This window comes from Wasmannia auropunctata, unplaced genomic scaffold, assembly GCF_000956235.1.
Source record: "Wasmannia auropunctata unplaced genomic scaffold, wasmannia.A_1.0 LD336000.1, whole genome shotgun sequence".
Taxonomy (NCBI): domain Eukaryota; kingdom Metazoa; phylum Arthropoda; class Insecta; order Hymenoptera; family Formicidae; genus Wasmannia; species Wasmannia auropunctata.
Window position 1 is genome coordinate 17,742 of NW_012026890.1, and position 17,713 is coordinate 35,454.

The 17,713-nt window shown below is 37.8% G+C and overlaps 1 protein-coding gene across 1 annotated transcript in view; it reads left to right on the forward strand.

The window, feature by feature from the left end:
- Positions 1-631: 631 nt before the first annotated feature.
- Positions 632-17,713, forward strand: part of LOC105453258 (venom dipeptidyl peptidase 4) — a gene marked incomplete at its 5' end in the record, with an annotated part of 75,538 nt that continues 58,456 nt past the window's right edge. Inside the window, 2 exons of the mRNA XM_011695050.1 lie at positions 632-684; positions 10,585-10,784. Coding sequence (XP_011693352.1) covers positions 632-684; positions 10,585-10,784 — 253 coding nt within the window. The remainder of the gene's footprint in view (positions 685-10,584; positions 10,785-17,713) is intronic.

The window sequence follows — 17,713 nt, forward strand, 5'->3', positions numbered from 1 at the left end:
ATTTATGTTAGAAACAGTCCACTCAAGTTGTTTCTTAAAATTTTGTGTTGACATTTTTAACATATTCGACATATTAATTTAACATAATGTGATTATATTATTTAAATATTTTATGTTAAATTGATATTCAACATTTTTTAGTGTCAAAATAACACAATTTATGAGTAAGCGAACAAATAACATAAAAATAATGTATTTTAAAACGTAAATTATAACACGAATGAATAAAATACGTGTTAATTTAACATATTATAAATGTTAATTTTATCGAAAAAAATATGCTCTCACAGTTCGCTTACAAATTGTGTCAGTGTTACATTTTTTGCATAATTGTAATTTTTTAATATAATATTTGTATTACTTTCTAACATATTCATCTTGTGTTAAATTAACACAAAAATTTAAGTTTGGACCGTTTGGAACAAATGAAATGCGTTAAATACAACGCAAATCTTTCAACAGTGCAGAGTGAAAAGATTGAATTTTGCGTGAGAAATAACTTTATACTTATGAAATTATAAGCATTATAAACTTATACCTATTATATAACTTTAGTAACTCGTCCTTTTATTAATTCCAATTCACTGATTTCAACAAATTAAATGAAACATCGCTCCTGTTTCTGTTTCAGCTGTATCGTCACACGTACCTGGCCCATTACAGGATCGTGAACCTGGAGACTCTGTAAGTAAACGAGCCGTGTTCTCTTGACGGCGTTCGCGACAATCATATCTTAAATTTATTCCGCGATTTCAAGTTCGGATTTGCATTTTAATCTCGAGAAGAAGGGGAGAGGGGGCAGAGAGGTGAGTGCCGGGGGGATAAAGCCGCACCGTGCCACGTGCAAATTACAAACTGCGCACGAATTTAATCCCGCGCGCCGTCTTACCGTCGTCGCCACCTTGCCCACCTTCTTCTCCTCGTACCGCGTCTGAGAACTTTCCCTCGCGGATTTGATCATTAACTCAGCATTTAGAAGCGGTTATATCACGATTACCGGGGGCCGACCGTCGACGGTTTCGCTCTCTTCACCTCGACCTTCCCCCGCCGCCGCCGGCGGGAAAAAATTTAAAGCTGTCTTCCGAGGCCCGAAACTTATTTGCACGGCTGCACTTTTCGCGGTATCGAGACATTTGCTGGCTCTGCAAAGACGGGACAAATCGTGCCTACCTTTCCAAGGGCTTCTCTCCATTTTAATTCCTTAATTTCCAGCAGTATTCCCTGCGGCTTACGCTGAGAATTTCTCTCTCTCTCTCTCTCTCTCTCTCTCTCTCTCTCTCTTCCTTCCCCATTGTTGCGAAATAAATACCCCGTATTTTGATGAATCGTCAACATAACTCTGATTTATGTATATTAATTAGAGCCATATTGAAATTAATATCAACAATCCATTTAGCATCCCTCTTGTTAAATTATTTGTGCATTTCGCTTGCCCATATTTAACTGTTTATATATATATATTTGCTTACTCGTTAGTTTGATGTACATATATTGATATTGATATAAATATTATTGCTACATTCTCTATATATGCTATTTATTTATGAGTAAACATATAAATGTTTTAAATTCTCTAATATACTCAACATACACAGAATACATAAATACGTATAAGATATATCTCGAGTGCTCGCGACTCGCCGGGCCCGCGTAAAGAGGCACGGTCGGAGTCCGGCGCACAGCCTCTTTAGCGCCGAGACACTACCGTGTCTCATGATAATAAAATCCTTTTAATCGATTAAAAAAATTGTTTATTTTTATAATTAAGATTTAAAAATTAGCACAATAATCGAAGATATAAATCCGCGATGTGCCATGAGTTATCATATTCCTTTATAGAGAAAGGAGTACGATTCTTTTATACATATATTACTCAAACTCCATCCGTAGTTTAAATCATCCGCGAAACTAGGTCGCCTGTAAAGCTCGCAGAATTTCGAAGACCAATTTCTCACGATCGCGCGAGACCGCAAAGACTTTCTCGAGGTGGTTCCGCGGGGAATAGCGTCGTCCTCGGGAATAGCGGATACCTGTCGTTCGCACTCCTTCAAAGGAGTGCCCGATATACCTTGAGGTTTATCCACGCGAAAGCGCGGGGACTGCTAGATCACCGTCCGACAGCCGAGGGAGCGCGATTCCGCGAAATTTCGCCGTTATATGTATGTGCGGATGCCCGCGGCCCCTCTTCACCCTCGTTCCAACCCCCTCCTCCCCCCCCCCTCACAAACGTCGGGCAAATCTCACGATTTGGACTTTACCGTTGCGCTTGAGATCATCGTTCTCAAATAGTCGCGTTGATCAAACCTCAGTCCGCCTCTGAACATGATTCGCAAAGGGCCTTCCGTCATCTTCGTATATACGGAACGGCTGTTTCACGGTTTAACCGCGCAACCGCTGCAATGAGTGGACACACATGCCCTTTGCTACTAAATAGTTTGAGTTTCATCGCTGGCTTTTGGGAAAAGTCGAATTTTAAGATGAAATTTGGGAATGAAATTCGGGAATACCGTCGGATTATTTTAGAGTTTCAGTTTTGACGTGATTTTACATAAGAAAATTCGAGGATCTAAAATCGAGAGTCTAATTAATTGTTTGGTAAATTTTCGTAAATTTCCATAAATTTCGTATGTATTTATTTCTTTGGAAGTACGCAAGAGACTGCATTACAGAATAAAAGTGATAATACTAATAAACGCAAGAGACTGCATTACAGAATAAAAGTGATAATACTAACATTTGCATATGATCGATAACGGTGATAATACTAACTAATATTTGCATATGATCGATAATGGTGAAATTGTTATAATTACATATATGTTTATAAAATAATAATATCAAACAAGACCGATATATGTTGTATATACAACAAATAATAAGGGGGAAAGAACCAAATTCAGCCGAGGCCAGATGTTGGTTGCTCAATAATATTCTTAATTTTTAAATCTTTAAATTTCAGCTATCGCAAATAGCGCAGATTACTGTCGATCTTTAAGAACGCAATCATAAAGCTGAAATATTATCACAAATTAAATTGATCGTCAATTCGATGACTTGACAGTTTTATGATTGCATTCTTAAAGACCGAGAGTAATCTACGCGCTGTTTACGATAGCTGAAATTTAAAGATTTAAAAATTAAGAATATTATTGAGCAATCAAATATATATATATATATATATATATATATATATATAATTGTATATAAAATATAATACAATAAGTAAGGGGGAAAGAACCAAATTCAGCCGAGGCTAGATGTTGGGTGCCCAATAATATTCTTAATTTTTTAATCTTTAAATTTCAGCTCTTATTAAGGAGGAAAAAATATATATATACATATATATATTCTCTTTGATATCTGCAGACGCGTAAAATAATTTATAAGATATATATTATATATATATATATATATATATATATATATATCTCTTATAAATTATTTTACGCGCTGCAGATATCAAGGATAATCTACATTACAAGGAGAATATATAGGCTATTATCATAAGCGAATGAAATGCCAAATCGTCCATTTTATGATGAATTTTACTGCAGACAAATAAAATCCATTGTACGGCTGTTGCATCGCCCTCTATCTCCGACAGTGGTTTCGCGCGGGAGTGAAAAGATAAACGCGTATTCTTAGGAAAACGTGAAGATATACCCTGCCTCTGACACATATATCCCCCCGCAATAGTACGCGTCGTAATCTTACGTTATACGTTGCGTGCGTTTTGACATGAAGAAGCGATTTTCCTCGCGGAGCGTATGCCGCCAGACACTTTTCGGGGGACGTGAAAAATAACGCTCCGGGACAGGCGATGAAATAAATTTCTTACGAAATTTATGCTCATTTGCATTTGTATTTGCAATACGTATCCGTTTATTCGACACAGGAAAATGGACTCGGGCCAAGACGTTATACTTCAGGCACAGATAAAACACTCCACTCCGCAGAGTTTCGTTTTCGTAACTGTAATATCGTATCGTTACGTGTGTTCGAAATCTCCCCAGTTGTGTCGTACGAAACACAAAAATTTAAAGTTTGTATATATGTACAATTATTTTTGTTGCATGCTAATATCTCGATGGTGCCGCCGAAATCGAAGTAGAATCTCCCGTGATATTGATTTAAAAAGATCAAAGATTAAAGATTTAGAGATTATTTTTTACTTACATAATATATATATATATATTTCTTTTAAAAGTTTAATAATGAAAAATTCAACATTTATTTTTCTGATTAAAATTTATCTCTTCTATAGAATCAGATCTGCAAAAATAGTTCTCGATTTCGTGAAAGTAAATCACTGAGATGACTAGTTTTAATTTTAAAGTTTTCCCCACGTAGGTATCTACTTTTTTTCAGATGTTGGAAGTTTTAAAATTATTTTGCAGCGCGACGCCTGCGAGAGCAAAGTCCGTGTGGTACACACGATTTTATCAAAAATGCATGTGTCTCATATCGAGTTATTCCCGCGACAAAATAAACCTCAAAAGCAAAGCGCATCAAGTGCGAAAGTTTTTTTTTTGCGAGAACTTCGCAACAAATAATAATAATAATTCACGCGTGGCACCAATGACGCGGAGAACAATCGGAAGTAGGGAAAGGGGAGGGGGGGGAGGGATAACTAAACTCACCGTCGTTTTTGACTTTCGGTGTCGCGATAAAAGGCAGAACGAGGATACACCGGCGTTCGCCCTGGGGCGAAGGCAAAAGAGCGGGAAACGAGAGCGGGACGGAAAGCGCGCGAGGCGGGTAAATAAGCCGTGAGCGTTACCTCGCCTATATATCCCGCGCCAGGCGAGGCGAGGCGAGCGAGGCCAAGGCGAGCCCTGTCCCGCCATAAACCCGGTTTGTACGCCGCATGAATACCGGCGCCCTTTATTTATGGCTTTTCGGGAAGAAGTTTGCCGCGACGGGACGACGAGCCATCCCAGCGACGACACGGCAGTCAACGTCGCGCCTTACTACGCTTCTCGATCGATTTTCCTCGCGGCCCGGCCGGCTGAACGGCGACGCGGACGAAAACGCCCCGCGGGTCGTTGCGCGAATTCAACCGGAAGGACCTCTCCCCTGCGGATTTTTCCTGCGCGCTGGTATAGAAGCAATCGAGCGGCTCGGTGCAGCGCGACTTTGATCCAGTTTTTTTTTTTTTTTTAAAGAACTCACGGACATTTGTCTCGAAACTCCACATCGTTTAATCCCGAAATCCGAGAGAATCTCCGGTCTCTGATAAATACGGAGTAATCCTCACCGTGGTTTTGCAACGCTTCTTCCGAAGCGCGAAGCTTGGTTTGAGGCGTAGTTGTTAAAATAATTACGCTTTTAATGCGCGGCACGATGAGAAGTATTAATGACGATAATAAGGATAATTAAGAACATAAATCGTGGATTATTGATAATACAGATATTGTATACACGGAAAAAACTGATTTAACAGCATCAGAGTGGAAATAATGTCGTTAATTTAATAATGGCATTAGTAAAAACAAGTACTCGTTTCATTAAAGCGAGAGCACGACGGATGGAATTAACGAGATTATTTTCAATTTAATTAACGCTGTTAATACACATTATTTTTCCCGTGATAAGCGATAGAAACATTGATTTCGCGGAGTACTCGTAAACTTCAAGCGGTATCCATACGCTCCCCTTTTCCCACGCGTATATATGTGTGCGGTCACACAATCGTAAACGTGTTTGTCTGTTCCATCTGTAATCCCAGAAGCCGTCACAAAATCAATTTCGGAATGCGCGACGTGCTTTTGGTTTATATCCGAACGGCTCCGGATTTTACTGTCTACAGAGAGAAGAGAGGCTCTCTCTCCCCTTCCTCGTCCCATCCTACGTTCCTCGCTCTCGTCCCGTCCTCCTAAACATTTCCTTCCTATTCTCTACCGAATGTGCACGTAAGTGTCTGTATGCATCTGGAAAACGTATCTGAGAACATATGCATCTGCGCGGGCACATATTGCGGCGGCGTAAGATAAAACTCTCATGTTTCACGATATGTTCGAAGTTCTTTATAGATTGGAATTTCCATGGGATCAGACTTTCATAAAAAGTACCGAATGCGGTGAGAAAGAGAAGATCGTTTACAAGTAATAAACATTCAAATTCCAAAGTCTCCAAAGATCCGTAAGGAAGAATAAGGGTCGCTCGATTAAACGAAAATTCGTGAAATATTTTGATTTTAACCGAAGCGACAATCGACAGATTAAAAGATTGCTTGATATAACCGGACGGGATAAAGTTAAATTTGACGTTTCACGAGAAAAAAAAATTACTTCCGCGCGATTATTTAATTGATCTACCAGAATGGAAGCGAAGATCGTTCGCAAGTATAATTCTCATTTAAATTCCAAAGTCTCGGAGAGGGCCATAAGGAAGAATAAGGGCTGATTGGTTCGCTCGATTAAACGAAAATTCGTAAAACATTTTGATTTTACCGAAGCAATAATCGACGGATTAAAAGATTGCGATATAATTGGACGTGATAAAGTTTGATGTTTCATGAAAAAAAAATTATTTCCGCGCGATTATTTAATTGATCTACCAGAGTGTTATGCGATAGCGGTTCAGTGACTTCATTCGTTTCCTCCCGATAATGTATTTGCCAATAGTTCGTACGCGAATGGATTCCGATAGTTTTCCGTATGCAGCGGAAACGGACGTTTGCGGGGAGTTGGCAATCTGCCATACATCAGAGCCCTGATCTCGATTTTAAAACTTTTATTCGAAAATGGATAAAACTTTTGTCCGAAATGACAGTGAAAAAAGAACAGCAATGGCGAGCACGTGTGCGAGGAGGACACGACGCGTCGCGTTGTCATTCTCTCGTTCATTCCCGTCGCGCGTCGCGGAACGTCTTATTGTCGGGCGGACTGTGCATCTTAATCCGAGACGTTAAGAAACCGAAGTGTCGAACTTCGTCGGTGAAATCTTTATGACGCGTGAAGCGACGCGAAAAGAAACCTGTGTAGATATATGTACGACCAAAATTTCGGCGCCGACCGAAAACTGTACGTATATATATTCATAAGATCTACGGCTTTTGGTGCTCCGCGGGTAAACAAGTGGCTCTGGAATGTTTTCCGTCGATTTACATTGTCTACATTGTAGGATCGACAATGATATTTTTACGAGGCGCGAGGGCAAAAATCAACTTCCCTTTAATCGGCTTTTCCCAAGCCCTTTGTAAACAGCATCTACCTAATCGCGAACGAGCGCCGGAGGTCTTCAAGTCTCGGCAGAAATTACCTGATGAAGATTTAATTACGAGTAAAATACGGACATTTGAAAAAAAAATTTAAAATGTTTATTCCACTATTTTTTTAGAGATTGCACTTCAATTTATTTCTAATTTACGAAAATCTTAAATCGTACGAAAGGAACGCAAAACAGAACAAGATTGAAAGACAAATAGAAATTAAAATTGAATCAAATAAAATGAGGATTACGGAATTAAAATGTTGTAGGTAACATAAGAAAGAAATATGTAAACACGATAATGTTCAAGGGAGGGATTCCAATTTATGAAAATCTTAAATCGAAAGGAGCACAAGACAAAACTGAAAGAAAAATAGAAATTAAAATTGAATCAAATAAAATGAGGATTACGGAATTAAAATGTTATAGGTAACATAAGAAAGAGATATGTAAACACATTAATGTTCAAAGCATTATACAGTATAATACATTACTTAGTTTTGTACATATTATACTCCTTGTAGTGAGGATCTCTATATCATGTGTATAGTTAATTTTTAAGTCTGTATTTTCGATACTAGAAACTAAAAATCGTTCCGGGATCTCGGACGGAAAGAGAATTGACCAATCATTTGAACAATTCAACCAATGCGATTAGTCAATTCTCTTTCTGTCTCAGAGCGATTTTTAGTATCATGGACAGTGGGCACTTTAAAGATCAATCTTCAGTCTTCAGTGTCTTTACTTCCACGAATGTCCCAGAATGTCCATGATCCATGAAATTGGTTCAAGATGTTTTAAAAAATCTTTTTTAATAATTAATAATAATTATTATACATAAATATTTTTATTGAAGGATCCATTATCATGTTTTAAGGGATTACACCACCTTGACCGCCTAAAAATCAATCCGTAACTTTGGGAATTTTTTTTAGGAAAACAATAAAAGCAACAAAAAATTCGTTTTAAGGCTTTAATAATACAAGTCTTTAGAAATAAAAAATATTTTTTTAATTAATTTTTTTAGCAAAATGGCGACGCTGAAGCCAATTTATTAAACGTCGTTTTGTCAAATCGGCGTTGCGGGGATCTGCCATTTGATTAAACCTGGAGCAAAAACCAAAATTTTTTAAAAACTATATAATATGCACTAAAGAAATACATACGGATATTTCGATATGTTAAATACTTTTTTTTATTTAACATTTCTTAGCAAAATTTTTTGGCCGAAAATGACACTTTTTTTTCAAATGTTCGCAATTTTTATAAAAATCTATATTTCAAAATATCCATATGTATTTCTTTAGTGCATATTATATAATTTTAAAAAAATTTTGGTTTTTTGCTCTAGGTTCAATCGAATGGCAGATCGCCGCAACGCCGATTTGACAGTGGCTACAAAACGATGTTTAATAAAATGGCTTCAGCGTCGCCATTTTATTAAAAAAATAAATGAAAAAAATATTTTTTACTTCTAAATATTTGTATTATTAAAGCCTTAAAACGAATTTTTTATTACTTTTATTGTTTTCCTAAAAAAAAATTCTCAAAGTTACTTATGATTTTTAGGCGGTCAAGGTGGAGTAACCCCTTAAGGATTATATACCATCGAATGGTAGATTTCCGGCCATGTATTTTAAGCAAAATTAAATTAAGTGTTAATCGATATCTAATATCGATTTAAAATGAATATGACGGTTGTGTTCTTAAGTTCATTGCTGGTAGTGCTAATATATAATATATAAAATATATCATATATAACAGGGACCATGAATTATAGATTTATACGTTTTATACGTATTTTATACGTTTTTGGCGTATTTTACCGTAAAAAATCGTAAAATGTAAAAAAAACCCTAAAAAAACCTAAAATAACCCAACCCTGATTCAAAGGATGGATTTGATATAAAATTTTATCGCGACGGTATTGAAATTATTATAATGTGTAACTTTGTACTTATTTATGTCGAACAATAACTCAATTAATGTACATGTTAACACGATAAGAGACAATTTATTACAGCAATAACATACAATTTCATAATAGTCTCTGTCGTGCTGAAAGCATCAATAATATGATTTTCTACACCGTATAGTGTTATCAAAATGCAGAAACAGTACGCCGCTAATACATCCGTTTTCGATGTTAATTGCATATCTGAATTACAGTAATTGTTGCCCCGAGTAAATTACTTATTCGACATTTTATTCGATCGTTCCCTCGCCGCTGATAATCTCCCCCACGCCGTTGTTTGAATTTCGAACCGTTGACGAAGAATTTGTGGCCCGTATTACGTTTCGTGCCGTGCCAAAGCCACCGTGACAATACGGTACGCCGGTATAGTTATGCGGGACTATACCTTCTCCGGGGTTGTCCGGCAGTTTCAAACTGGAAATCCCGCCTAAAATCATACCGAGTTACGGCATTGTTCGAGCGGGACACAGTGACGTCATTGTTGGTTGCAACCCGATCGGTCACGAGCGCTAAGCAATAACAACGCGGACGTGATCCCGACGGCGCTTACATCGTCTTCTATATCCGTCTCAACTTCATAAACCCGAAATTTCGATACCGAGAGCCCCATTGTAAGCGCATCATTTGTCCGACTGAGCGAGACGAGAGGGGCTTAGCCAAGAAATCGCGGTTTTGACGGAAATTACCTCGAGGCTGCAGTCCGAATCTCTCGCGCTTTTGCGGTCCCGTATTGCGCGTCTCTTGCACATTTTTTCATTATCTCGCGGATAGTTTCGAGAAAAAAAGTTCTCGTAAAAAAAAAAGTGTGTCGTGGCGTTTCATCCAACGGGCGCGGGTACATTAGCGAAATCAAAAAATACAAAATATATGAGATGTTTATACTCGACGCCGTGCTACTTAACATTATTTCGCAGCATTTTTTATTTTTTAATTTAAAACAATGATGTGTTTGTATTGTGCGGATGTGTATGTATGTGTGTGTGTGTGCGCACTTTACTACCTTACCGGCTTCTGTGCCGTTCTTTCTTCTTTCTGCAATTCTGTTGCCAAAGTAATAAAAAACGCTCTTGCATTCGTAACATTTTTACTGTAACCATCCGTCTTTGAAAGCACCAACGTCTTTCGGGAGATGCTGACTGATGAACTTTTTATTTACAGCGAGAAAACGTGAAATAGGAAGTTGCACGAAGGAGAGAGCGGCGGCGGGCAGCGGGCACGCTGCTGCTCGGCTTGTTTTTTTTTTCCCGGGGAAAACGTGAAAACCGCGAGTGTGCGGTGCGGGTCCGTCTTGCGAAAAAGCGCGGGCTGCAACACACAAGAAACTACAAGTCGTTGTTTTCACTGTATTAAGGAGAGAAACGTTATTGTTACGTTTTCTTCTTTTTTTTTTTTTGCAGAACGGAGACGATATTGGCGGCGAACGAGTCGACGCCGCTGCAGCTCGCGACTTGGGCACCGCGCGGCAACGCCCTGATCTACGTCCATCAGAATAACATCTACTACAGACCGGAGGCGGAGGTGGCCAATGACTATCAAATAACCAGCAACGGAGTGTTCGGAACTGTTTACAATGGCGTGCCGGACTGGGTGTACGAAGGTAAATATATATATTATTCGATATTTATATTTTTATACATTTTTTCCGTTACAATTAATTAATGTTTTTTTTTATGACAAATTTTCCGCGCGGAGGAAATGCTTTAAAAAAAAACACATGTGGCAGTATTAAAAAAAAATACTCTTCTCTTTATTAAAATGTCTCCTTTTTACGCTCTTCACCGAAAAGTAATGCGCGTTAAAACCGAATGAGAGAGATGACGAGAGTTAAGGATTATACGGATAACAAGTCTGTGTCTAAGCGCAAATCTCTCGCGTAAAGCCGATATATCGCGGCTGAACTTCTCGCGCGACCGAACTAGGGTACAAAAGGGTATTTCAATTCATTGCGCTTGTACATGTATATGGCAACAATTCAGCGAGTCACGCAATATTTTTCATTTATCCCTTTGAGGGATCTGTTTCTACAAAGCGTGCAACAACCCCCGCTGGACCGTAAAAATATTTTATTTATTTTTTTTTTTTATGAAACATCCGTTTAAAGCGGAGCTGGCCTGCAACACAAGCCGGGAATATATGTATACAAGCGCGATATATGTAGCGATGCGTTAAATAATTCGACGGGATATTGTCCGCTCTGTAATTTCGTTTAACTGAAATACGTGAGATTAGAGGAGAGAGAGCACTCCCTTGTTGCTGTGCTTATGCCGCTCTTCTCGCCGCGCTGAGTAATAAGAAATTAGCTTTATGCTAATGGCTAATTAGAAATGCAAATTGATACGAGGCTCTTACCGAGAAAGAAAATATTTGCAGGTGAATTCTACGCACGTGCCGTCTCCCCTCGTCGACGCTTTTCGTCAAGTCTAATTCACGCCGGTAATTAACAGTTATTCCTTAGAATTTTCCATAGGATCGCATATATGCAAGAAATTAAATATTGTTTGTTAACCTTCGGTTTGTCGCATCTTCTTTTTCGATCAAGTTCATCATTTGGGATCAATTTGTCGTAACCAATTTTTAAAAGATTGCCATTTAAAAACTAACAGTTTAATTGGATCGCAATAATTAATTTTTAAATAGTATTGGAATATTGTAGAATATATATTCTACATTCTACAATAACATATATATATATATATATAATATATATTATTATATATATTATAACGCTTTGCCTGTAATTACTGCACACAAGATGCACAAAATTTGAATTCACTTACTGAACAAAAACGAGGCAATAAATGAACTTCAATTGATTAATAGGCAAATAACCTCAATAAGCAAAAAAATCTGCTGCTCATGAAATTGGCAGTTTTGTTCTAGTCATATTTCGTATTTTGTGAATGAAAATCAAATCAAGTTCTTGTCCATTTTCGACGCAGTATTGTTACAATTAATGGACATAGTAATACTAGATTGCAGTAACTGGATAAGTGTCTAGGAAAACTGCATTTCAACCAGGGAATTATTCTAATTATATAGAATTTGAAATTAAATTGAAAAAAATTCTTAAAGGAAAATAAGTTTTGAAAAAAAAAACTATTTTCCAAAGTAAAAAGCTGGAATCATTTTGTCAAGTGTGACAACCGAAGGTTAAAATTAAATGTATCGTTTTTACTGAAACCGGAATCGAAGCCCTTAAAGCAAATATCGCGAACTCTTAAAATATTGTCTACTAATTAAATTTACAAGTTACTGTCTCGCGCGAGACAGTAATGTAGCGCGACGCGCCCGTATAGTCAGCATTGTAATCCGCGTGGCCGATGCTCCTGGGGCCGGCTCGCCCCGCGTTTGCATATTGCTGAACCTTCATCAGCCATGCCCTTTTTCCCACCGCCGCCGCCGCCGCCGCCGTTGCCTTGTCCCCTTAGACGTCGCACCTCGTTTTACCCGCGCGGCGACAACGGTGGAATCAACGGACGGGGGGAAGCACATAAAAATTCATCAGCATCAATCAGGGGAGTAAGTCCGCGGACGCAACGTGAGAGTTTGACGGGTTACGATCTCCCGCTTCCAGTAGATTTAGTTTCTATATCCCGAGTGTGACGCCCCCGTCACGATGAATATGTATGTCGCGGCGATAATAAATTCGGCATCGATTCCGCGCGTGAAAACACATACAACGTTGAGAGACGGAGAAAGCGGGAGAGAGAAGCGGTGATAAAAATAACGTACAGCTTTCCAATTTGTTTCAATCGCATGAAGATATATATACCCACAGCTAATTCGATTGAAATTTTAAAGACCGCATTATTTGTCACACGTCATTTGTAAAATATCTGTGCGAGAGCTTTGAAATTTCATATTATTGAAAGAGATTTTATTAATTAACCAGTCCCCCTTTTGAAGTCACGCGTCGCAATAAATGGGTCTTTGTCATCGTACGCCGGCAATAATCATTCGGATGGGAGGAGGGAGGTGAATGACGATTATTATATTGCACGCGCGATTGTTATTGCCGTCCTGCTTTTTCGACCCGACATAAAAAGCGCTCGCGGCTGTGAAAAATCGCGTTTAGCATCGCGAGATCCGCGGGGATAACCGAGTGAATCGACGGGCGCGCGCGCCTATATTTAAAGGGATAAACGCGGCAAATTGACCGGATTCATAACGTCCGTGCTATTGGCAGCTGCGGGGCGCAGCCTGCATGTCCTGTCCTCGTTGAAAAGCCGGAAAAAGGCCGGGGCCATGATTTAAAATGCAGAATTGCACGACGCCCCGGCGCTTTTACATGTACACATATTCGGCCGATTGCCCTCGCAAGGCCGACGCGCTGGTGTTCGGTCCTCCGTCATTCCGGATGCCGACCGACATCCGGGAAGAGATTCACATCATATTTATTTCGCGCGCTCCCGCGTTACAATCATTGCGTCGGGAATTTTTCAATTAACGACATTGGATTTTCAACAGCGTCCATCGACAGCGCAGCAATTCCGTGTTTCGAAGTTTTTTCTTTACGATACACCGTTAAAAATGTTCGGAAAATTTCGTCAGATTTAAAGTACTGAAGTAACTTAATTTTACGAAATTCGGCTGCTGAAAACGAAATTTAGTAACATTCAAAGCAAATTTACTAAATTTCTTTTAAAATTCTGATTATCATAGAATTATAAATGGTTTTTTTAAATTACTAAATGGTAACGGAAATTCCGATACTGTACCGCAAAATTATAAACGGTTTCTTAAAATTACCAAATGGTAATGGAAATTTAAGACATCGTAACTGGAAGAAGTTGTGCAATATATTCTGCGCAGCTTTTGTCCAGTGTACTCGGCTGCTTGTGGAAACGACGTTCTTCCGCATCAAGCTCACGGATGGAGAAAGGTGAAAGCAAAGAATAATGATGATAGAAAGGATAGTGATGATTTTAATATATAATGCTGCTTATATTATTTATCTTCTTGACATATAAATAATAAAATAATACGAGCAAAGTATGTTTACACAAATAACTAAGTGCGTATAGATTATATGCAGTATTCTCAATGCATTAAAAGAGATAGAAAAATTTTTTTATCGATTTACTCAAATATAACTCTATAACTATAATTATAAAATACTTTTTGACTATACATTTGATATATTGAGCATACTATATAACACACGTTACGTATGTATGCAGTTGTTTGCATAAACATACCTCGCTCACATTGTCTTACTATTTATCAAGATAATTATAATCTGCATATATGTTAAAATTAATTAACCGATAAAAAATTTTTTTTTTCATTTTCAGTTACAGTTACTGCAAATTACTAAACTGTAACGGAATTTTCAGAGACGTATGACTAAAGCTTTATGCAGTTTCTGTTTCTGAAATTTTTATTCCCGTTTAGTAAATTTCAGAAATGGTAACTGCACAAAGCTTTAGTCACACGTATCTCAAAATTTCTATAGAGATTTCTAACAGTGCACTATCCTTTCTCTCTCTCTCTCTCTCTCTCTCTCTCTCTCTCTCTCTTTTTCTTGTTATTTTACAATTTTATTGCAGAAATTTTTTGGGAGGCGAAACATGACGAAATATTTGGAGATATGAATCTGAGAATGTTCAAATAATACGGGTCGCTCGAAGTTACAGTGGATTATTATAAGTATAGGGGAAAAAGTCGAGGCTTATTCACGCGGTTTCTCTCGGAATTTGATCCTTTAGCTTCTCGCCATTGCGCGATCTTTCGCACAATCGATTCGGCGACCGGGCCGAATAATTAAATCGCGCCGCCTATCGCACGTCCCATGATTGATCTCTCCGCACATCCCGGCGGGTAGATGATAGAAATTGTTTACGCATCTCCGTTGTTGATTTATTGCGAAAGTTGCGGGTGAATCGCGTCGTTTTGCCGCGGTCGACGCGACCCGCTCCCGCGTTTTGTTTTCCCTACCGGAAGTGGGCGCCGCAAATGCGCGAGATCGCGGTGGGATTCTACGGGGTAAACTGATAACTTCGTGATATATCTGCACGCAGATGCGATATCAAGGGGACAAACGAAACAACGCCGCCGGTCGTCCATTTTCCAGAGTAGACAGAAATCCCGGCGATCCTCTGGTGTTGTATGTTATACGCGCCGGGAAGGTCAATAATGAGCGTACGCAGCGCGAGAACGCGTTGCATTGGCGCGCGCGTTCATTTAAAATCACGCGCATTTTAAAACGGCACAAATGAGGATATTCGTTGAATCAAGATATAATGAACCGCGTAAATTTTAATGAACAGGACCGACAGAGCGTTATGTATTTTCAGGAAAATCCGTTCGACAATCCGCGCAGCCTTGTATCGCGTTACTAATGATTCATCCATTTCGCAATTTAAATATATTAAGATAACTGCTATTCTAACGAAAAATAAAACGAGAGACGCGTTACAGTGCAGTTAGAGAAAAGATTTATTTACTCGAATCTACGAAATTACAAATCATTTAATTAGAGAGAAATTATTGACAAATCAATTATTTAGCAATTTATTAAACTCTAATAAGAATAGTAAAAATAATTTGTAATTTCGTATTTGTAATTTAATAGATTTGATAAGTTAAATCTTTTATTATTATAATGAGTGATGAAAATTGTAAAATGGAAAATTTTTTTTTTTTCAAATATACGGCGGTCACGAGCTGTCAAACAATTATTTGTTAATTCAATAAAACTCTTATTTAATTTACAAAGATATGATATTAATATTGTTAATGTATTTAGCTCAAAAATATAGGTAATTGAACTGAAAAGAAAAACTATCAAGTGGATTGATTATTTAGTATTTTAGTTAACCAAAGTCAATTAACTGTCTGTTGTCAGGTTGTCTCCGGACATATTATTTCTTTACGATCGGATTGACGTATTCGAAAGAAATAAAATTAAAATTGTCAAATAGGAAATGCACATTATCGACGTTGATCTTTTGCTTCCGAAAAACAGTGTAAAACGTATTTAGTTATATTAATAACTTTTTTCTCAGTATACAAAAAAGCATCATTGATTAAATTTATTGATTAAAGTGCATTGCTTTTAAATTACGGTTGACGTATCCTTAAAATTCTCTTTCACGAGGGAGAAACGAAGAGAGAGAGAGAGAGAGAGAGAGAGAGAGCAGATCTGGAAAGATTATTGAAAAATTCGCACTTAGAGTTATCAATTCATGTAATCTTTCTCTTACGGTTACGCGAGCGATTTGATTTGAAATTTATTTACTGCTGCGCATGGCGTTTTCTTTCTTTGGTAATGTGCTCCTAAGCCTAACAGCGTCAGACTTACTGTTTTATGCATTCACAAAGGGATATTCGAATTTCGTTGGGCGAAAGCCTCAACTGAAAATTTCACTATTCACGAGGACTACCACAGCTCGCCGCTCGTCTCGTCGGACCGTGAAAAAGCGCCACGAACGGTTGGCTGATGCCCAAATTTTCAATTTTTTTTTATATTTTTTTATTTTAGAAAGCAAGACAAAAAGCGTAGACTGTAGCTTCCAATTTTATGAAGCTTTTGATATTTACATCTCTCTCTGAAGTTTCGTCGGATATTTTTATCCTTCGCTGACGGCGTCATATTTGTTCGCGGTTTTTTTTTGTGAAGCGCACTCGGATTTATATGACGCGTGTAATATAATATCGCAAATTACAATATATGGCATATAATGTATAATATATAATATTGTAATATATATTATATAATACTGTTACAATATTATATATTAATGACATTAATTACGAATCATACGAATTAATATTTGACATATAATGTCTATATATAAAATTATATTTATGTAGTCTACGTTAAATTTTATATTACAATCGTAAACAACAGTAAACTGTACAACAAGCTACATTAGACAAAATGGGAGCACACTTTTGCGATAAATTTTCCTTATTTATAGCAAAAAACGATGATTCGTTGCGCCCATAATCGTGTTTAATATGACTAATTCGCGGATGTCGTTGGCGTATACGCCGCGCTGTTTAAATATTCGCTGCCGATATCTCCGAGTATTTGTGAACGTCGTAATGGCCTGGAAATGCTATCGGACGTCCATGTTTGTGGATGCGTTCGAATACACCGTACGTGTTCGTAGCGCGAGCTAGTGACAAACTGCCGACTACGTTATCGGGCGCTAAATCCATTACGAATGGCGATGATTAATTAATACGAGGATGACGATTAATTAGTGAACCACGTCCCACGTGTGGCACGCACTAAAGATCGCGTTATGGAGACAGAGCTTCTCGAACGTGAGAAGATAACTCCGTCGAAAAAGGTGATTTTATAAATCTTTTCTATAAATGCGTATTTCTATATTTGCGTAATTATTTTATATTAAGGGGGTATTTTAGTCTAGTCGGATCGGAAAAATCGATTTTTTTGTTTTTACATATTTTGCAAGTATTTGATATGGAAATTATGTCTGCAAAAGGATTTAGCCCGATTTGCAAAATTAACAAAGTTATAGGCCGGTACTTGTAGGCGATTCTTATATTTGAGAT